Below are 23783 nucleotides of genomic sequence, written 5' to 3'. Positions count from 1 at the left end.
AATGTTTAAGTCTGAGAAAAAAGTTACCCAAAGTAAGCAAAATAAGACAAAACATAAAGATACCTAGAACAATGAAGACCTAAGAATCTTACTTTAGGAAGGTTTCTTTTTTCTCAGAAATTTAATCTAAGACCCACTGAGAACTGGTACCTGAGCTCCTCACTCTTAGTGGGCATTCCAGGGCTGGCTGAATGCAAGGGACCACAGGCTGTGTGGCTTTCTATACTGCATACATATGTGACCAGTGACCTGGGGTAGAACTCCAACACGATCTTGGGGAAAAAGATTTAATGTAAATATTCATCCATTAGGACGTACAAATAAATAAGCTCAGAAGAGCCGATAGAAAAAAAACACAAATATGTAAACTGCCAATTTATCTCCAGTATCAGATACTTCACTTCTAAAATACTAATACACAAATTAACTAATTAAAAGATATGGACATTAAACATAAACATCCCCAAACAAAAAAATAAGGATAAACGCTATTTCTTCCTATGTATCAAGACTACAAATAGCATTTAAACACTTTATTATTCAAATTAAGAAATTATACATTTTGTCTGATAATGGTCATTGTTTTAAAAGTGTCATTCAGTTTTCCCACATTTAAAAGTATATTGCTAATTCTGGTCACCTAACCCAACAGCACAAAGAGCCTCCAGGCACAAAGATGCTGGACTTGGCAGAGATGCGGGGTTTGGGGTCCTCACCAGCTCCATGTTGGTCCTTGCATGCGGACTTCCTTAGATGCTTCCCTGCTTCCTGTGTGCAGAGGTTGAGGTCACCTGGAGACAAGTTGGACCCTGATAAAGCGCCTAAGTGAGAATCACCTGGCCTGATGCTCTTCCCTGACACACTCCAGGGTCACTGTCTTCTTATCAAAACAGCAGCAGGAAGCAGAGGTGCCAAGGCCTGGCAAGTCCCCCCAAATATACCCAAGAAAATGGGCAGTACTGTCGGGCCAGGAGGGCGCGTGGATCACGGAGAGACGCAGCCCGCCACTTTGGTTCAAATGACTTTAATAAAAGCTGCAGTGCTCACATCCCCCAGTTGCCAACTCACTGCAGGTGACAAAGTACCTCAGGAAGTGCAGGGACCCTCCTCCTCCACCTCCCCGGAAAGTTCTCCAGGTACAAAGCAGAGACAGGAAAAGAGCAATGAGGGCAGCAGCCACCTCACACCCACACAGCCATGTCCAAACCTCATGATGCAGGTCAGTAGGAGTCTGAAGATAAGCATGCGAGTCCCACCTGGGGGACATGGCTTAAAAAGCACAAATAAAATAATACTAGCGTTATCCATTTTCCAAACCTAATCACTTTGGGAAAGGCAGCAGGAAAAATGCCTTCAGTTCTTATAATTAGGCTTGTAAACAATCAACCACAGGAGAAGCAGTGGCTTGGGACTTTGTGTATCAGCCCCAGATTCCGTCCGCAGATACGGGTGCCTGACCCAAAGGGGATATGAACTGGGTCAGCAAGGCCAAAGCTTCATCTTTGGTTAATTTCACTAAATTGCCACTAGTCTAAAACCTGTGCTCTTCTTGGTGAACTTACTAAACCAGCCACATGGCACATTAACAATGGTTAAGTTAGGTGAAAAGCAATGTCCATCTATGTAAGTGACTGTCTCAATAAAATTATCTAAAAAAAAAAAAAAAAAAAAAAAAAAAAAATCAGAGAGGGAGGAAAGAAGAAGGCCTGAGGAGAGCCGTGGGTCCCGCCTGAGTGCTCTCGGGGGGGTCTGGTAGGTGATGGTTGCCTCTGGGTCAGATCAAGTTCCCTGGGCTCAACTCAGCTCAACTCAAAGCCAGCAGCACACTCAATGGCATAAAGCAGCTTGCTTCGCAGCAGGGCTTCATCATAAAATTCTGGGAGCTTCAGCAGGTTCATGCAGGTGCTGGCTGTAGGTAGCCGCTCAAGGTCCGAGCCTCCATTGTGAATGCAAAATGCAGGGTACAGCTCCTGGAAGACAGGGCACAGGACATGGTTAGAGGGCTCTGGCGCTGCCTAGAGCCTACCAGAGTCTTGTTCTGCCAGAGAGGTACTGTTGCTCTGGAAGCTACCTTTCTCAAAAATATTCTTTCTTTTAAAAAATATTATAAATTATATTTGTGTACATATAAGTATGTCTGTGCATGAGTGCAGGCACCCAGAAACCAGAGGTGCTAGGATACTCTTGAGGCTCGGGTTACAGGTGGTTGTAAGCTGTTCAACAGGGGTACTGGGAACTTAACTTGGGTCCTCAACAAGGGCAGCATGGGCTCTTAGCCACCCAGCCATCTCCCTAAACCTTTGCCTTTCTTTATGTTATGTTTTTTGTTTAATTTTATTTTTTTTTCAAGACAGGGCTTCTTTTTGTAACAGACCTTACTGTCCTTGAACTTGCCCTATAGACCAGGCCTCAAACTCAGAGATCTGCCTGCTCCTGCCTCCTGAATGCTCAGTGCTGTGATTAAGGGTATGAGCCACTATGCCTGACTACCAGCCCACCTTAAAAAAGAAGATACATTTATTGCCGGGCGGTGGTGGCATACACCTTTAATTCCAGCACTAGGGAGGCAGGGACAGGTGGATCTCTGTGAGTTTGAGGCCAGTCTAGTCTACAAGAGCTAGTTCTAGGACAGGCTCTAAAACTATAGCGAAACCCTGTCTCGAACCCCCCCCCAAGATAGATACATTTATTTTTATTTTACGTGTATGAGCATCTTGCCTGCATGTATGTATATGAACCATGTGTACCTGATGTCTAAAGAGGTCAGAAGAAGTCATTAGATCACTGGAACTGTAGTTATAGACAGTTGTGAGGAACTGTGTGAGTATTCTGTAAGAACAGTCACTGGTCTTAGCCAGTGAGTCATCTCTTCAGCCCCTGGTACACATCTCTTATCAACTACTCAGAAAGCTGAGGCAGGACTAGGACTGAATTATGGATTTGAGGTTAGGCCACGTTACAGAGTAAGATGCCCATCTTAAGGAAAGAACTTACAGAAGAGGACAGGGTCAGTTGGATACTCAAATGAGCTGCAGTATGTACACTGAACTTAGAAGCCACGCAGATGTTTCAACAACACACATAAACAAACACAATAGAAACGGGAGCAAAGCACAGTCTCTATACAGAAAGTTGCCAGAAAGAGGCTCAGTCACACAGTCAGCATGATTTCAAGCTATAAAAAAAAAAAAAAAAAAAAAAAAAAAAAAAAAAGCCGGGCGATGGTGGCGCACGCCTTTAATCCCAGCACTTGGGAGGCAGAGGCAGGCGGATCTCTGTGAGTTCGAGACCAGCCTGGTCTACAGAGCTAGTTCCAGGACAGGCTCCAATGCCACAGAGAAACCCTGTCTCGAAAAAACCAAAAAAAAAAAAAAAAAAAAAAAAAAAACTTAAATTGAGCTGGGCAGCGATGGTAAACAGCTTTAATCCCAGCACTCCGGAGCAGAGGCAGGAGAATCTGTGTGAGTGAGGCCAGCTTGGTCTACAGAGTGAGGTCCAGGACAGTCAAGGCTATATAGAGAAATCCTGTCTCAGAAAAAAAAACAAAAACAAAACAAAAAACCAACAAAATAAAAAATTACGTTGAATTAGTATGTGTGTCAGAAGACAACTTGCAGGAATTCCCGCTTTCAACTATATGGGACCCAGGAATCAAATTCAGGTCATCAGACTTAGTGGCAGGTACCTGTGGAGCATTCTCACCAGCCCCACAAATGTTTTTTTTATTTTGTGTTGAACCGGTAATTCCAGTCTGCACTCGTGTGATGGAGGACAAGAGTGGATAGCTTCCAGGTATTAATGAACAATACATGGTCCCTTGGGAGGCAGAGGCAGGTGGATCTCTGTGAGTTCGAGACCAGCCTGGTCTACAAGAGCTAGTTCCAGGACAGGCTCCAAAACCACAGAGAAACCCTGTCTCGAAAAAACAAAAACAAACAAACAAACAAACAAAAAAACCAAAAAAACAATACATAGTCCCTTCAAAACTGGTCCTCAATGACAGGTGCAGCTTTGAGGGCTTTACTTTAGCTCTCCTGTACAAATCATTTCTTGATATAACTTAACAGCTGAGCAGAAAAGTTCTTCCTACAAAATTTCAGTTGGTGGCAAAATGATACATATTTTAAACATGGCTATGGTCACAAGTGGCCACTATCATCACTTGGTTAAAGGTGACTAGGCCCACAGAGGGTCTGGATCCCAGTAAAGGGATGAGTCTCCCACCTTGCCACCAACCAGATCTGAGGAAATGGTTGCATCTGTGTAGTGCTGCTGCCAAAAAGGGAAAATTCAAACCTAAAAACTGAGGAAATTTGCTGGTTTCTAGTGTTTCTCTCATTTTAATACCATGTTATAGACAGGAACATAAAGATGAGTCTAGAGTATGCAGCTTGTTTACAGCAGTACTGAGTACATCCTACAGGGTATAAGGAGGACAGGATGGTGCCACGGATACTATTTAAAGATATGACAGTGCATGCTAGTTATTATTCTTTTTAAAGATTCATTTATTTTTATTTTATATGCATGAATGTTTGCCTGCCTGCATATATATATATATATGCACCATATGCATGTGTGGTTATCTTCAGAGGCCAGAGAGGGAGTTGGATCCTCCAGGTGCTGTGACTGAAGTGGAGGCCAGTTATTTAAGGCCATATGATGGGGCACAATGTTCACTCAAAGTATTTCATGCTGTCATTCCAGCATTGGAAAAACTTTAGTTTTCTTTGCTAAGTTTTATGTCAACTGACACAAAGCTAGAGTCATGAGATAAGAGAGTGACTTAGTTGAGGAAAAAGTCTCCACAAGATCAGAATATTCTCACTCTGTGGTTCGTGACCCTTTCAAAGGGGTCACCTAAGACCATTGGAAAACACAGATATTTACATTATGATTCGCAACAGTAGCAAAATAACAGTTATGAAATAGCATCAAAATTGACTTAATAATTGGGGGTTACCACAATATGAGGAACTGTATTAAAAAGTCACAGCATTAGGAAGGTTGAAAAAAAAAAATCACTGCTGTAGAGCATTTTCTTTTTCTTTTCTGAGACAGGTTTTCTCTGTGTTGTAGCCTTGGCTGTCCAGGAACTCACTCTGTAGATCAGGTTGGAACAGAACTCAGAGAGATCTTCAGGCATCTGTCCTGGCCTGAACTTGGGATTCTGACAGGATATGTCCTCAGCTACAGTCACTAAGACAACCTCCTATGTACATTTAAAAGGACCCTATGCACCCCTCATCTCTCTCTCTCCTCTCCTGTTACACCTATCCCCAAAGGCCTGTCTCCCCTCTGCCCTCCCCCTCCTTTACCATTCACTATCACCCAATAAAAAACCCTTCCAACCGAGCTCTGTCGCATGGTGTGTTTTTCTCTGGTGCCGCTTTTTCTAAATTACAACATATGCTAAGCAAGTGCCTTACATGTAAGCTATATCTCCAGCCCAAGATAATGCTGAATAAAAGCAGTAGCTTATGACAGTGAATAAAATAAGATGTAACAGTGGCCCGAATGGGAAAAAAACCAGATGTTTTTATTCTTCTACCTAACCACTGATTCCCATTTACTATCTTGAAAACATAGATTTTGCTAGAAGAAAAAACAAATCCAACAGTGTAAGAAACAGTAGATACCTTACAGCCACTACAGCAAAACAAAGAACAGAATTTAAACAAGGGCTCTGCAGGAACCGGCAAAAGGCATGACACACTCAGCTGTCTGGAACTGCCCTTTTAGCAGACTGCTGCATGTGCCTGTTGAATTCAGCATGTGTTTTTATGTTTTCCTCAACTGGGTAAGAACACTACCTGGAAAGGGCCAGGTGTGGTGGTACATGTCCTTAGTCCAAACACTTGGGAGGCTGAGCTACAAAACAAGAGACCCTGTCTCAAACAAACAAGACCTAGATAAACTAAAACCTTTATTGGGGTATGAGTGCGGGGTGGTATACCTGCAAATTCCAGTACTTGGGAGACTGAGGCAAGAGGTCTGTTGTAAATCCCAGGCCATCCTGGACAACTTTAAGTTCTGTTTCAGTGAAACAGAAGCTGGCTGAAATACAGTAGCAATACTGTCTCCAAAACAAAACATAAGAACAAAACATTCTCATTTTATCCTTAATTACAACATATTGTGCCACTATGTATCTCTCATAAATAGGAAGCAAAGGATGCAGTTCTGAGTACACAAGGGCAGCCAGTTTCTCACACACTTGAGGATAAAAATAAAGACACCATAGATTTGTTCGCTGGTGCTGACACACCTTTAATCCCAACACTTGGGAGGCAAAGGCAGGTGAATCTCTATGAGTCTGAGGACAGCCTGGTCTACAGAGCAAGTTCCAGGACAGCTAGGGCTGTTACACAGAGAAATCCTGTTTCAAAAAACAAACAAAAACCCACAAAAAACAAAATCCAAAACCAAACCAACAAAAATTACTAGCGCTCAGGAGGCAGATGCAGGTAGATCTTTTTGGGTTTGAGGTCAGCCTGGTCTATAGAGTGAGTTCCAGGACAGTCAGGGCTACATAAAGAAACCCTGTCTCAAAAAAACAAACAAAAAAACCGAAACCCACCACCAACAAAACAAACCTACCACAAACAAGACAGAAGTATTTGATGGCACGGTCAGGAAAGCTCTAGATACCCTTCACAGTGAAACATTGTGAATGTCGAGTCAGTCCACAACGTCTCCCCTCCCTCCTTCCCCTTGTCCTTCTTTTGGTTTCTGGAGACAGGGTTTCTCTGTGTAGCCTTGGCTGTCCTGGAACTCACTAAGTAGCCAGGCTGGTCTTAAACTCAGAGATCTGACTGCTTCTGCCTCCTGGGTGCTGGGATTAAAGGTGTGTGTCAGCACTGCCAAGAAAATGTCCTATTTTATTATTTCTTTCATAATGCTAATTGGGTTTCCTACTTGGGAGTCTTAAAAGTAAAAAAATGTTCTTTACTAAAGTCTGAGTCAAGGGCAGTACTTTATACATAATTAAATACAATACAATGAGAATTTGCATTAATTCAGAGAAAGAAAAAAATCAATTTACTGTGTGGCCTGATGGTAACTTAACAATTTTTCTACAGCATTTAATGATTTCTTTTTTTCTGCAACAATCCTACTTATTAAACATACTAAGTTCTAATTAGCTTTAGCAGATGCTATTCTGCCCCAATACTGGGCACCGAGGTGTTCTGTGAGTTTCTTGCTATCTGCACCACAAGAGATCTACGCCCGTCCTCCCTCTCTGTGTCTGTCTGCTCTGGAATACTCAGAGGCACCTCCGAGAATCACAAGGTCAACATGCTTTGTAAACTCTGATGTCTGACATGACAACTGTAAAAACTAATATGGAATTCTTTTCTGGAAGAGAGGATCTTGCTATATACTATGTGGGATTGCTTGGAACCACTAAACTTCCTGCCTCAGCCTCACAAAGTACCGGATTACAGATATGCATTACCATGTAGCTTTTTCTTTCATAGGTGAGTTCAGCCTTAGTACATTCTTAATTGAAGAGTTAATGCTTTTCTTGTTTTTATATTTTCTCTTTCATGATTTTTGACAACTTTTTTGTAGTTGTTGCTTTTTAAGATACGTTTTCTCTGTGTAACTAGGTTGTTCTAGAACTCACTTTGTAGATCATACTAGCATTCAATCTTGTCATTTTTTAAAAGACTTATTTTAATTTTAGGTGTGTGGGTGTCTTGCCTGCATTATGTTTGTGTACCACACTGCCTGGTACCATCAGAGAGGTTAGAAGATCCGTTGGAACTGGTGTTACATAGATGGTTGTAAGCTGTCATATTGCTGGGAACTGAACCTGAGTCCCAAGAGTGGCCAGTGCTCTTAACTGCTGAGCATCTCTCCAGCTCACCTGATATAATCTTTACTCTCTATTTCTGTCAATATAACTGGTTCTTTACCTTGTTTCAGTAACTTGGAAGACTCACATGATTACTGCCCTACTTATTTGATGTTCCTTTTTTTTTCCCTTTTGTTTGGAGACAGGGTTTCTCTGTGTAGTCCTGGCTGTCCTGAAACAGGTAGACCAGGTTGACCTTCAACTCAGAGATACACCTGCCTCTACTTCTCAGGTGGTGGGATTAAAGGCGTGCACCACCACTGCCCAGCTGAACAGATCTTTCTCATTACTGTCCCTAAACCCAGCAGTACAGACAGCTGCTTCCTGTGAAAAATTAGCTTCTGGCAGTTGTGCAGATCTTCCTTCAATTTTCATCTGAGTACTGACTGAGATGTTTTACTGACCGACTGTTCTGTTTTTTGATTTTGGTTTTTTTTTTTTTTTTTTGGTGGTTTTTTTGAGACAGGGTTTCTCTGTGTAACAGTCCTAGCTATCCTAGAACTTGCTTTGTAGACAAGCCGTGTCTGCCTTCCAAGTACTGGGATTAAAGGCATGCGCAACACTGCCCAGCTCATTGTCCATTTTTAAAAAACGGTTTAAAAACTGCAATCTGCCTACTTTAGAATTTAGTCATTAAATTTATAATTCAGTAATCTAGAAAACTGCTACATTTGTGCCACTGTCCCCACTATCTGTGTTTGGAACACGTCTACACCCTCAATGAGTTTTTCCTTTTTTGCCTTCAGCCCTACATCTATTTTTAGAGCTCTGCCTTTAAGGGTATTTCATGTGGTAGAAGTCACAGCAAGATGTCAATGCTCACACTTTCTGATTCATACTACAGTAATTTGTTTCTTTTAAATTTCTGAATATCTTCAGTTCATGGTGTCCATTACCAGATGACCCTTGGCCTTCTTGCAGGTTGGGTCATCATAACCAATGCTGTCATTTATCCTAAGCACACTACTTAAAATGACACCCAAAACACTGTCAAAAGAATCGGTGTATACCTAGATGGAAGGAAACGAAAGAACATACCTAGCCTGGTAAGGTAACATAGACCCCAAATCCCAGCACTCAAGAGTCCAAGGCAGCAGAACTGAAGAGTTGGAGGCCAGCCTGGGTCAAATAGTGAGTTGAAGGGTAGCCTGAACTACAGAGCCATAAAACAAAACCAAACAAAAAAAATCATGCCCATGCATGCCCTGTGTAGCATTGCACTAGATCCTTACCTAGAAGACAAATTCTACAAGGGACATTGATGGAGGAAGGTCATTGGTTAACTAATAAAAAAACTGCCTTGGCCCATTTGATTGGCCAACCTTTAGGTGGGTGGAGTAAACAGAATGGAAGGCTGGGAGAAAGAAGCCGAGTCAGGAGTCGCCATGATTCTCCCACTCCAGACAGACGCAGGTTAAGATCTTTCCTGGTAAGCCAGCTCGTGGTACTACACAGAATATTAGAAATGGGTTAGATCAATATGTAAGAGCTAGCCAATAAGAGACTGGAACTAATGGGCCAGGCAGTGATTAAAAGAATACAGTTTCCGTGTAATTATTTCGGGGCATAAACTAGCCATGTGGGCGGCCGGGTGCCGGGGACGCAGCCCCGCCGCTCTTATTACAACAGGACATTAAGGGACAAGCGGTATCACTTCACCAAGCTTCAGATACTTGGAAGAGGTTAAAAACATGGCTACCTAGCTCCACACGGCAGTGTAAGGGAGCTGGTCCCAAGGGAATACAAATGTCTGTTTCTAACAAGCTCTCCAATGCTGCTAGAGTTTTAGATTGAACAGTCAGACTCTAAACCATGGTGTTAATACATCATGGGTAAATTCTCTACTGCTGATCAATGAATTGTGGTGATTTACAGGAATACCCATTTTAGGGAAATATTAAGTAAAATATCCAATAAGAGGGAAAAAGAAATGCCCCTAACCTGCTTTGAAATGACTCAAAACTATAGAGCAAACATGGTCACGTCAGTGGTTAAAGTGGGCAAAGAAAGTCTTTTCCAATTTTGCCACAGCACATGTACGGGGGTAGAGGACAGCCTTGGGTGTTTGTCCTTGCCTTCAACTTTGTTTGAAATTGGGGTCTCTCTTTTGTTCATTAAGCATATTAATATTTAAAGATTTACTTATTTATTGTGTATACAGTGTTCTGCATGTGTGCTTGCATGGCAGAAAAGGGAGCCAGATCTCATTATAGATGGTTGTGAGCCACCCTGTGGTTGCTGGGAACTGAACTCAAGACTTCTAGAAGAGCAGTCAGTACTCTTAACCTCCAAGTCATTACTCCAGCTCCAAGTATATTATTTTTTAAAAATCAATCACTCACTCACTCACCCACCCACCCTCGGGGATCCTGAGGAATGATTGAACTCAGTCCAACAGGCTTAGCAGTAGTTTAACCACTGGATAATCATGCTGGTTCCATATGTGTATGTACACACACTCGCGTGTATGAACACCTAAGCCATCTTTGTTTTTGAGATAGGATCTTACCATATAACTCTGGCTGGCCTGGAAATCATAGATATCCACCTGCCTCTCCGCCTTCCAAGTGCTCTGATCAAGGTGTACACCACTTTGTCCATCTAAAAATTTTTAATACACTTATTTGTTGTGTGTGTTTGCATGATATATGTGTGTAAGCAAGGGTGTGGAGGTCAGAGGATAACCTTCAGGAGCTTGTTTTTTTCCTTCTATCACATGGGTTTGGGGGATTGAGCACAAGTGCCTTTTCTCAGTGAGATTCTTTAACAGACCCTGCTGGCTCCACTATGTATAGTCCTTAAGTATGTATGCTGCTTCATATTATTTTATAATGAATATAGGAAATATCACTAAATGTCTCTCAAGCAACCTTTTTTGTGTGTGATATGTTGTTTGGGTGGGTATGAGTATGTATGTAGATGCAAGAGTTTGGGTGACTTCCTTGACTGCCCCCCACCTGATATATATAAATAAAATGTGTGTGTATATAGTACAGTATATACTAAGGTTAGAGAACAACTTTAAGGAATATATTCTCTCCTTCTTTCAAAGCAGAATGCCTTATTTCTGCTGCATTGCATACCAAGGTCAGTTACCTGGGAGCTTCCAGTCTCCAATTCCCAATGTACTGTGGGAGTGCTAGCATCACCAAAGCACAGTACTGAACCAGGGTTAGACTCAAGCAGACAAATAGGCAGGGAAAGTGACTTTACTAGCTAAGTCATCATGCTGGCCTTTGACTCATGTTTTGAGGGAGGTCTTCCACTGAACTTCAAGCTTGCTAATTCAGCTTGACTGGCTGGCCCTGGTCTCTACTTTTCTAGTGCTGGGTTACAAGCCCAGCATTTGAATACTGGTTATCTGTTTGTTTTGTTTTGGAGACAGCAAGGTCTCACCGGCCCTGACTACCTTGGAACTCACTATTAGATCAGGCTGGCCTCCAACCCACAGATATCAAAGTCATGGTCAACCTGAGTGCTGGGATTAAAGGCATGTAACACCTTGCCTGGTAGATACTATGTAATGAATTTAGCCTCTCCTGCTTGCATGGCTAGTATTTACTAATTAATTGAACTACTTCCCCAAACCCACAATAACTTTAACTACTAAAAATAACAGGTAGGCCAAGTTATGTGAGATTAATACTAATTTTCAGAAGTAATCAAACAAGGCTAGGATAATGTAAAGCAAGTGGTAGTAACAACCATTACCAATGTTTAGGCTGTATATTCTTCAACTGAGAGTGGAAAAGGATCACCACGACCTGAGGCTGATGATTTCAACTGAAGGCAGCCTATCTGAACACAGGCTCTCTAGATACAATCCTAAGTACAATTATCACAGCACCTAGTACTTACAATAGGACAAAAGACAACAAACGTAGAGTGGCCAGGCCTGCATGGTTGAAAATAAACAGCATGAAAGATGCATACCTTAAACCCCAGGAGAGGCGGGCGAGAGCAACTTGTTACAAACTTGAGTAACTTGCGCTTTTCTTCATCAGTGAAACCTTCTACAACTCTCCAAAAGATTTTAATGACAGGATGATCAGCAGAATAGCCCCCTATGACAAAATGAGCACATTATGCATTAAAAATAAAATCAATGCAAAAGCAGGAGCAACAAACTTGGAAGTATGACACCCATGTTTTGAGGGAACTTTCAGAGATGAGAGTGGGTTTACTAAGAGCCAAACTGGAAGATACTTGCTGCAGTAGTCTGAATGTAATTGGCTCCCCATAATCTTGCAGGAAGTGGCACTATTAGGAGGTGCCACTTTGTTGGAAGAAGTGTATTACTGTGGGGGCAGACTTTGAGGTTTCCTATGTTTGGAATACCGCCCAGTGTGTCAGTCGACTTCCTGTTCCTGGCAGGTCAAGATGTAGCCAGCAGTATGTCTGCCAGCACACTGCCATGCTCCCTGCCATGATGACAATGAACTAAAACTCTGAAACTGTAAGAAAGCCACCCCAATTAAATGTTTCCTTTCTAAGAGTTGCCATGGTCATGGTGTCTCTTCACAGCAATAGAAACCCAAACTAAGACACGTGCCTCTGGTTCTTGGTGGAGGGCAGATGTGACCAACCATGACAGAGCAACTGTGAGCCAGAATAAGCATGATGAGAACATGAAATGCCTAACGAATGCTAGAAACCAACAACTCCTTCCTGGGTAGGAACTGACACTTGGCTACACATCTAAAACGGTAGACACATCTTATTTCTCAGAGAGCTAGGCATTTGGCCAATATGATCTCCATGTCTTCATAATTTTATTGCCTCTTCTTCTGATAATAAGGTTCAGAGTATAGCTGACAACCAGCCTGCCTGTGATTAGACACAATTCTAAAATGTACTATCTGCTACTTATAGTTTTTAATCTCATTAAGTGCTTTCTAAGACTAAAATAATTGCTATATATTGTTCCCTCATTGTTAATCCACTACAGAAATAACATCAATAAGGTATCTTAAGTGCATTAATTGGCACCAAAATGACTATGGTACTATTTTAAATCTATTTACTGGAATAGCTGGGATCCTTAAAGGTATAAACTCTCAGTGCAAGTCAAGGAAGGTCAAACAACCCAGGGCAAGTTCTTGGCAAAGAAAGGTCAGAACAATGGCATTTTCTTAAACACATGACTTGAGAGTGTAGACACTATGACTTTTGGCATTATTTGCTTTTATGTAAGTTTAGAGTTCGGGTTTAAAGCAACAACTACAGAAGAAACAAATGCACACACACAAATAAACATATACATTTAAGTGACTAACATAACTAGATTTAGAACATTTCCATTTTCTCACAAAGATCCTACAGTCATTTCTGACCTCTGTCTCTACCTTAACAGATGGTGTACACAAAACGCCATTTAACAGAACACAGTAGCCTGAATTGGGTTTTTCCTTCTCTCTCCTTTCCTTTCTCTTCCCATTCCACCTGCTAATTTCTGTTTTTGATACAGAGTCTCACTTTGTAGCTCAGATTTGCCTTGAACACAGTAAATCCTACTAGTAGTATATGCCACCCCAACCAGCTGGGTTTCTTTTCTTAATTTAAAAGTTACATTTTTCATATCTATTTTTAAATTTTATTTATTATATGGACAGTCTTCTGCCTGCATGTATGGTTGCATGCCAGAAGAGGGAACCAGATCTAATTACAGAAGGTTGTGAGACACCATGTGGTTGCTGGGAATTGAACTCAGGACCTCTGGAAGAACAGCCAGTGCTGTTAACATCTGAGCCATCTCTCCAGCTCCCCCCCCCATGTATATTGTATGTATGTATGTATGTATGTATGTATGTATGTATGCATGCATGCACATCATGTGCATACATTATACATGGATAGCAAAAGGGGGACTCCTGGAACTAGAGTATAGTTGTGAGCTACCATGTAGGTGCTGGGAAATGAGCCCATGTCATCTGAAAGAGCAGCCAGTATCCTTAACCACTAAGCCATCTCTCCAGCCAAACAGCTCCAGGGAATCTGATGCTTCTGGCTTCTGTGAGCACCAGGTAAACATGTGATGCACAGACATACATTGGAAGCAAAACAGACACATAAAATCACACAATTAGATTGAATTAATAGGTCAATTTGGAGATAATTACCATTTTAATAATATTAGTTTTCCAGTCAAAGAAAACAGTTTTTCTGTTTATTTAGCTCTCCTTGAATTTCCTTTTTCCTTTCTTTCATTTTCTAATTGTTTCATTTTGAGAGTTTCTGACTCAGTAGACCAGGCTGGCCTTGAACTCAATTTAGAGATCCACCTACCCTTGCCTTCTGAGTGTTGGGGTTAAAGGTGTGCCTCTACTGCCCTGCTAGATCTCCTTTAATTTCCTACAACTTCTTTTGCAGTTTTCATTATATATGCCTTATATTTACACTACTGGGTCCATTTGTAGTCTATAATTTTTGATGCAGTCAGTGGAATGATCAATTCTTTTTTTCTCCACACAGGGTTGTTCTCTTTTTTCTTCTTCTTCTCCTCCCCCCCTTCTTTTTCCTTTTTTTTTTTAATTAAATTTTATGCATATGAGTGCTTTGTTTTCATCCATATCAGAAGAAGAAATCAGATCCCATTACAGATGGTTGTGAGAGCCACTATGTGGTTGCTGGGAACTGAATTCAGGACCTCTGGAAGAGCAGTCACTGCTCTTAATTATTGAGCTATTTCTCCTGTAGTATGGAGGAGCGGGCTGAGTCCTGCTGCCTGGCTAGCTTAACCCCCGAAATAACCACAAAGAAACTGTATTAATTTAATTACTGCCTGGCCCATTATATCTGACCTCTTCTTGGCCAACTCTCACATCCTGATCTAACCCATTTCCATTAATCTGTGTATCACCACAAGGTGTGGCTTACTGGGAAAGATTCAGCATCTCTGATCTGGTGACTTCATGGCGGCTCCCTCTCTCTCTGCCTTCCTCTTCCCAGCATTCAGTTCTGTCTACTTTGCCTATCTAAGTCTGCCCTATGAAAAGGCCAAGGCAGTTTCTTTATTCAACCAATGAAAGCAACACATAGTCAGACGGACTTCCTACACCATTCTCCAGTCAAGAGACAGGGTTTCTTGTGTAACAGCCCTGGCTATCCTAGAATTCACTTTGTAGACCAGGATGGCCTCAGACTCACAGAGATCCACCTACTTTTGCCTCTTGAGATTAAAGGTGTGCTCTACCATGCCCAGCAGAATGATCAATTCTTATGTATAGAAGCCTATGTTTTGCTGAGTTGTATTTGTTTTCAGAAACCCATCTTATTGATTTTATTTTATTTTGGTTTTTTGAGACAGTGTTTCTCTGTGTAACAGTCCTGGCTGTCCTGGAACTCGCTTTGTAGACCAGGCTGGCCTCGAACTCACTGAGATCTGCCTGTCTCTGCCTCCTAAATGCTGGGATTACAGGCGTGAGCCACCACCTCCTGGCTCCTATCTGATTTATTAACCCAGAATATAATCTTGCTAATCAGTCTCCTATACACTCTTCAAAGTGGAGGTTGAACCTAGAGTCTTGGGAAACCTGCAAGCAAGCACCTGACCACTGAGATAATTGCTTTTTTTGTTTTCTTGATATTAAGATAGGGTCTTGCTAAGTTGCCCATGTTGGCTCTGAATTCTCCATCTTCTGGCATTCCCAACCATCCGTATATTATCAACTTCCCTTTTGAGACAGGGTCCTAGTATGGAGCTCTAGTTAGCCTGAAAGTCTTTATGTGTACTATAGGCTGGCCTCAAACTCAGACAACCACCCTGCCTCTACCCCATACATTCTGGGATTAACGGTATGCACCATCACACGCAACATAAATCAATTAAAATAGATTACTTAAAAACTAACCTCCCCACTACCCATAAAGGCACATGCCTTTAATCCCAGCACACCTTTTTTTAAAAAATGTGAGTACATGGAATGTGAATTCAGATTCTCATGCCTGGGCAGAAAGTGGTCTTACTACTTGCTAATCTCTGAATCTAATTTTCCAGTCTTTACTAGTGTTTGTCTTTTGATAATCGAATCATTAGTACTATTGTATTTTTTCATTCAACTAATTATTTCTGTGCTGGAGCTTGAAGCCAGAGGTTCACACATATTAAGCACATTTAACTATAGAGTGCTATGCTAGTTTATCACCCCCTTTTTACTGTTGTTACCTTTGAGACAAGGTCTCTCTATATAGCCCTGGCTGTCCAGGGACTTACTATATAGACTAGGCTGGTCTAGAGCTCACAGAGATCCATCTGCTTAAGGATCCTAACTGTTGAGATTAAAGGCATGTACCACCATGACACCTCCTTTAAAAACAAGAATGGAAACAACCAAATGTCTATGAGTATAAGTAAAAGGTTATGAAGAAGAGAATACACAAGGTACAGAACACTATAAAAATTAGAAAAAGTTCATACTTGTACTTGCTGGTAGCCCTGCAAATGACTGAGAAGAGCTCTTAACAGTAAGGTGGACAGATAGAAATGGAGCAGTGTCCTGTGTCTCAGAGTACACAACCCATGTAAGAGATTGCGGTGATAGCTGACCTATGGGGAAGGTACACCTAAATGTGGTGCCACATACCTGAATAGTTTGTAAAGGATTTTAGGTCCTCCAGACTTACAGGAACTTGTGCACCAGAAATTAATACCTGGGGGGGAAAAAGGTTAAATTGTAAACCCAAAGGGAGATTTTTCAGAAAGTGTCTTATTTCCTGAGGCAATGGTCTTTGATAGTAGTAGCTATGTATGGCACCTGAATTTCCTGCTGGTCAAACATTCGGAGCCACTCTAGGCTCACAACGTTGGCCAGGCCCTGGCGGAAAGCTAGGCAGTGTGGTCGAATCTGCTTGTTCAGCCGGTAGTCAGCCACCAGGTGGATGTAGGCAATGCGGTTGGCCCCAGTTACTGGGATATCTTTCCCACCAAATTTTAGTTCAACCACCTGTGAACATAAAGCACAGGGTTCTAGAGGGTTCAACAGGGAAACAAAGTTCCAGAAAACAAGAATCCAACACATAACAGCAGCACAAGCTCACAGGACAGCCATGGCAAGAGGCAGCACTTTCTGTCTTTCCTTCCATTAAGCATCCTGTCATCTCTCAGCACTAAGGAATCATGCAGTAATGGAATTATTATACTTCATTTAAAAACAGTAGAGCCATTAAGGGCAAACTTATGAATCAGAGGGTGATTTGAGTCCCGAGACAAGGTACTCATTCTGGAGAATAAAAAGTCATCATACTCCGTTTTACATTTTCAGAATGTTGTCTCTACTGTAAAATGTTTGATTTAAGGACAGTGGTAAATTATTTTTGAGGGGGGAAGGAGTAAGATATATTGAAATGCCTTTAATTCCATTACTAGGAAGGCTGAGGCAGGAAGATTCCTGGTCTATACTGAGTTACACAGAGAAAACTGTAAAAACAAAATTCAAAACAAACCAAAATATAAAGAAAAAGACAAACCCTCCCAATCCTAATGCAGTTACACTGTGTTTCTAAGTTTAGAATGAACATGAAGAATAGCTCTGTAATTGTCATGGCAGGATCAGTATGAAAGTAGTGCAGTGAAAATGTAACTCTCACCTTGCAGTGAGTCCTTGCCTTAGCAGCAGGTGCTATGACTGTGTAAACTTTCACATACAGAAAAGACCACCACAGGTCACCAGAGATGCGGTACCATCAGCTACAAGAGCATGCTCTGAAATGCCTTGTTTATAACAATGTAAAAGAAATACATTTCTGGGGTTAGTGGAGGTTGCCTATTCTGTGAATAAAGAACATACAATAATCAAGGGTAGGGTTGCACACTTGGAACCCTAGCACTTGGAAAACAAAGGCAGACAGCTAATTCTAAGCTATCCTGGGCCACATACTGGCAGTGAGAGGGTGGAGATACACAATAAAAGAGCAAAATCATTTTTGTGTATTCACATTAACATTCACTGCTAGTGAACTAAGAACGACAGTCTGAAATGGGATCAGTGTCTGGGAAAGCAGGAGGCAAGTTCTGGCTGTAGGGTGCTTATAATGTAAATCACAGAACTACTGGCAACACCACCACTCCAGCTTTACTTTTTTTCATGGCTCCATTAAATCTCCAGAATAACAAGAACATACTATGAGCTGAGTAGTGGCTTTTATACCCCCAAGTATACCACTTTTTATAAAGGTATTTCAATGTGAGGTGAAGAACTTTACTTATCTGTATCTGGTACTGGACGGCAGAGTGGTCTAATTGCCATTTTATTAAAGTTATGCAGCTTTAAACTTGAGTATTAAACTTGACTGATTCCTTCCTGCAGAATCTCACATTTTAGACATTCAATCTTTCTTACTAATTTGCTTTTTCAGTTTGGGACCCATCAAATCTTACAATGGGCTTTCAAGCCATTGTCTCTGGGCTGAGTGAGGACTGTTCATTACCTTAATTCCTCTCCTTGTATTCAGCTGACAGTTCATCTGTTAACCAAGCCTCCAGAGGCTGGCTATTATATTACCATATATAAAAACATTGCTTCCTTTAAATGGATTAAGGAAGGTAATAGATGATAATGTGATTGTATGATGTGAAGACAAAGAAACAATCAAGTTTTCAGTTAAATGGACTTCCAAGACCACCAATTATCTTGCCTAGTAAGACAACAGTGAAATTTCTAGTATCTTAATAAAGTGGTGATACTACCTTTAAAATCCCTCAGACTAAATCTAAACATCTATGTTTATTTAAAAGTCACCCAAATGCGCCACAATTCTAGGTTTGATAGAAACATTAAGGCACCCTTTGAAGACTGGACAGAAGGTTGTGGGCATAGTTTAGTGGTAGAGGAAATGGCCAGCATCATGAGACTCTGGGTTCCACCCCCAGCAGTGCAATGAAAAGGCACCACAAGGAAGCTCTCCTTGTAGGCATTTTCCTCTGGGACTTCTGAGGGTCAACTGTGATACCACCACAGCTGCTCCCACATCAGGGAAGGCCCTGTGACTTATCTAAGGTCATATAGCCAAGAAAATTGAGGACACCAATCAAGGTTTTATGACTCTATTCCCACTATTCATGATTACTTATGGTGTGGTCACACCCTTGGCGTTTTCCGCCAGTAAACACACATAAATTAGCAGCTAAACTTTAAATTCATTTTTAGACTAAGAACTGGCAGACTGTTCACACTAAGGAAATACACTAGGAACAGAACTGCTACTTTACAGAGGAAGAGTAGTGGCACATGGCCCACAGAGGGTTTTCTGCTTCTAAGTACTTCTGCAGAAGTCCCTTAGATTGGTACTTCTGTACTCTTCTCATGAGATCTTTGGTATAGCAATTTCTACATCAGCATTTATCACTTCTTAAATCAGTGGAAAATTCTATGCCACCAGTAGCTGCCTCAGGGATCACCTCACAGTATTAATCAAGTGTGCCGACTAGTTTTTTTTTTTTTTAGATCAACTTGACATAGGATAGAGTCATTTGAAAAGAAGTATCCTCAATTGAGACTATAGGCCATCAGACTGGCCTATAGGTATTTTCTTAATTAGTGACTGACGTGAGAGAGTCCAGACCATTGTGGGTGGGGTCATCCCTGGACCTGTGGTCCTGGGTTCTATAAGAAAGCAGGCTGAGCACACCACAAGAAGCCACCCAGTAAGCAGCAGTCCTCTATTGCCACTGCATCAGTTCCCGCTTTGGGTTCTTTCTGAGTTCCTGCTCTGACTTCCCCAGAAGACAGACTATAAACTGCAGGACGAATAAACACTTTCCTCCCCAAGTTGTTTTTGGTCAGTGTTTTACCACAGTAACAGAAACCTTAACTAAGAGATCATGCTGCCAAGATACAGGGCAACAGTAGCATACATACTGGCCATACAAAGAAAACATCCTTATGATGGTACAAACCTCACCTTCCAGCCAATCCTGCCCCTGCCCTCTGTGCTAGGATTACAGTTTATTCCCTAGGTGTGACTGATTGGCGAGTTCTGGAACCTTGGCACAGAACACACCCAGGATGTTTCCAGGTTACAACACTTGGCTTTCTACATGGGCCATGGGGGCCTCATAATTGAGCAGCAAGCATTTTATGAACTGAAATTTCTCCCCAACCCCCTAAATTTATTTTTCATTTGATATATTAAAAACAAAAAAGTATGCATTTATGGGTTCCTATATAATGTGATGTCATGATGTTTGCTGCATATTAAAGTCAGGTTAAACACATAGCCACAAAGTTTTTTGTTTTGTTTTGAGACAGGGTTCCTTTTTGGTTTTTGGAGCCTCTCCTGGAACTTGTTCTGTAGACCATGCTGGCCTCAAACTCAGATTCGCTTGTCTTAGCCTCCTGAGTGCTGGGATCAAAGGCGTGCACCGCCACTGCCTGGCTCACTTATCATTTTTTCAATGATAAAAGCAACCTAATTCCTTTCTTCTAGATGTTTGAAATACACATTGACTTTTTCTCTACAGTCACTTTACTATGTGAATACATACTTGTATTTCATGCACTGATTACCTTTGAATAACCAACATCAGAAACAAGTAACAATGTAAATTAAAAAAAAAAATTGCTAGGTGTGTTAGCACATGCCTTTGATCTCAGCACTTGGGAGGTAGAGGCAGGTGGATCTCTGTAAGACTGGGGCCAGTTTGGTCTACATCGTGAGTTCCAGAACAGTCAAGAGCTACATACTGAGATCATTCCTGTCTCAAAAAACAAACAAACAAGAAGAACAAACTTTGTTACTAACCCAGTTTCTGAACTCAGAAAAAGATTGCTGCTGTACATCAAGGACTAACAATGCTGTCTGGAGGCATAGGGCCTGCCTAGCACACGCCTGGGTTCTAGCTCCAACTTTTCTACCTATAACTTTTAAGTCATGCTTGTTAATACTTCATAGCTTATAATTTGTGCTTCCTTAGCTCACATTTTGTTTGGTGGCTAGTAATGATCCACTTATGAGGATGACGTATGTTTTCTGCTCTTTGTTGAGACAAATTCTGGATATAGACCAATCTAGCTTAGAATCTGTTAGTCTGTTGCCTTAAGTCTCTCAGGTGCTAGAATTACTACATCCATCAGTATGTACAGTTTTGCAAGCATTTTAAGGAGTTTTCTAAGTTTTGGGAACACTTAACACATACTACAAAAGACAGGTTATATGCTGCTGTGCCAAGGTTGGGCAGAAAACAACTGTTTTTCTTCCTAGGACAAATATAATATTCTACAATTGGCTATCGTGATGCCTACCAACTTGGAATCTACTTACTTCAAGAGGGTGAATTTCATGAAATGTGATTTACATAATGATAAAGCTGGTATCAAGAAAAATAGTTTGGATGTCAGGTGGCAGCGGCTCATGCCTCTAATCCCAGCATTTGGGAGGCAAAGGCGGCAGATATGAATTTAAGGCCAGCCTGCTCTACGTAATGACTTCCAGGACACCCAGAGCTACACAATGAGTTCGTGTCTGGCCTATAGCATGAGTTCCAGGACAGCCAGGGCTAGGGCTACACAGATAAGACTTGTCTCGAGAAACTACACAACAAACAAAAAACTAGTTTGGAGGTGGATGTGGTAGTTTATGACTTCAATCCAAGCACTAGAGACAGAAGCAGGTGAGACCCTGTCTCACCAGACCCTCCCATACACACACACACCAAAAAAAAAAAAAAAAAAGAAAGAAAGAAAGAAAGAAAGAAAAGAAAAAGAAAGAAAGAAAGAAAGAAAGAAAGAAAGAAAGAAAGAAAGAAAGAAAGAAAGAAAGAAAAAGTGATTTTGGGTTAGGAACATGTCTTTAATCCTATCACTTAGGAGACAGAAGTAGGCAGACCTGTGTGTTGAAGATCAGTCAGCTTTACCTACATAGTGAAACTCTGTCTCACAAAAATACACGTGAGCTGGGCGGTGGTGGAGCATGCCTTTAATCCCAACACTGCAGAGACAGGTAGATCTCTGAGTTCAAGGCCAGCCTGGTCTTCAAGAGCTAGCTAGTTCCAAGACAAGCTCCAAAGCTACAGAGAAACCCTCACAAAACCAAAACCAAAAAACCAACAAACAAGAAAAACATGCACACAAAGTGCACACACACCAAATAACAAAAGCCCAACAAACCAAAAACAACATCAAAACCTAGTCTGACTCTAATATAGGCCTTTTTCTTTTCTTTTTGCAAATAGGATGAAAGCAGCAGGAGTGACCAGGTAGATGTGAGGGAAGGAAGGTTTGGCAGTCACTCCCCAGGATGGAAATGAGAGAAGCTCCAGCTGCAGCACAGCTATGAGGTACTAATTTAGAGAGGGAAGGACTGCCTGGCAGGGCAAGCTATCCCTAAAAAGATGTTGAGAATAGGAGTGAAATGGAAGGCTTGAGCTGCTGTGGCTGCCAAGCCCACCCCAAAAATCTTTTCCAATTAAGAATACTGCCATGGCGACAGAGGTATGAAGAACATCTTCCCACTGAAAGAATGAAATGAGCCCCAGCTCACCTGTGCTTCCCCCAGGTCATTGTTCACAACAGTAAAGTTCAGTCCCAGCTCTTCCACATCCTCCTCGTAGCTCTTGAGGAAAAGCAGGTTCTTATAGACTTCAGGGTCCAATGAGGCCAGATGGTGAATGTCCACATCTGCACTGGTTCCCAGTAGCTTAGACAGGAAAAACCCAGCAAACGGTAGCTCCACCAGCATGTTTTCATACAGAGCCTTCAGACAGACCAGAGGGCAGACAGGAATTACTAACATTCAATATAACCCAAACATAGTTTGGTTCAACAGTGAACGAGTCCTGAGTAGTATACTCTGTCTCCATGATAATGAGACAACCATAAGTGAGGCCAATGCATTTACCATGTGCTAGGCCAGGGCTGAAACCACAGAGTGCTAATACCAAATGGGACTTCTAAGGTCATTGCCAAGTCCTTTATGCCATAATAGGTAAGCAAAGTCCACAGAGTCAGACATGAGCGCTTTAGGGTTTGTAGTACTGTTAGGCACCAACAGGAAACTCAAACACACCAGAGTACTGTTTCACAACACTACAGATGGATCCTTCAAGCTCCGGGCAGCTTGGAACACCCATAATCTATGGCTTCAGTTGTACCCCTCTACTTCCTGCCTCTGCACCTGCTGGTCTTCACTGTCTTCTTTGTGTCACATCTTTCATTTATCTTTGAAAGACACTGGTCATTGGATTTTGGGACCTCTTCTAATTCAGCACGGTTTCATGTTTTAACTTGACCACATTCACAGACAGGGTGCACTAAAGCTTGAACACAGCTCCCTGGAGATTATAGATCTGGACATATCAGCTGCAGCTGCTCACACTCTACTACTATAGTTCAGAAGACTGCTGTTTTTCCAGAGGACCTGAGTTCGCTCCTGTAACTATGGCTCCAGAAGATCTAATGTATTCTTTTGGCCTCTGTGAGCTCTTGAATACATATGGCATATGCTCACACAGATACACACATACACGCCCCTTAAAAAGAAAAAAAGAGAAGAAATGTCTTTATAGCAGGTCATTTCTACCTTTAACGCTAACATTTTTTTTTTGAAATTATTTGCACAGCAGTATAACTGACAGACAAACCTTGCATGATCACTTGATAAATTTTTTACTTGGTTATACCTGAGTAACTTAAGGGAACCCCCTCCACAGATCTACCCTTAGTCTGCTCTCTTAACAATAAGTTTCATCACTCTTATAAGATATCTTATAAGACTTCTTATAAGATAGCACACATTAGGTTTTTACTGAGGTGTGATGGATTCACCTATTTACCTGGTGATGGGTATGCGTGGTGTTGTCACTTCTGAACTCTCATGAACATTTACTTAGGAGCAGAAGAGCATAGAGGTAGCTGGCACAAGGAAGACATTATCCAAAGAGTTCTAAAATGCTAGTACTTTTCTTCTACCAGTGGCGTGTAAAGACTCC

General features: G+C 41.6%; 1 protein-coding gene across 1 annotated transcript in view; it reads right to left on the bottom strand.

Annotated features, from left to right (window-relative positions):
- Positions 1–308: 308 nt before the first annotated feature.
- Ube3c (ubiquitin protein ligase E3C) overlaps positions 309–23783 on the bottom strand; it is a 103510-nt gene continuing 80035 nt past the window's right edge. Inside the window, exons 19-23 of the mRNA XM_057782998.1 lie at positions 22337–22549; positions 16615–16803; positions 16444–16510; positions 11795–11925; positions 309–1970 (exon numbers count right to left, since the gene is read on the bottom strand). Of these exons, the coding sequence (XP_057638981.1) occupies positions 1800–1970; positions 11795–11925; positions 16444–16510; positions 16615–16803; positions 22337–22549 (771 nt within the window). The 3' untranslated portion in view covers positions 309–1799. The remainder of the gene's footprint in view (positions 1971–11794; positions 11926–16443; positions 16511–16614; positions 16804–22336; positions 22550–23783) is intronic.

Source organism: Chionomys nivalis, chromosome 1, assembly GCF_950005125.1.
Source record: "Chionomys nivalis chromosome 1, mChiNiv1.1, whole genome shotgun sequence".
NCBI classification, from domain to species: Eukaryota; Metazoa; Chordata; class Mammalia; order Rodentia; family Cricetidae; genus Chionomys; species Chionomys nivalis.
This window is presented reverse-complemented; position numbering and strand designations above follow the sequence as displayed.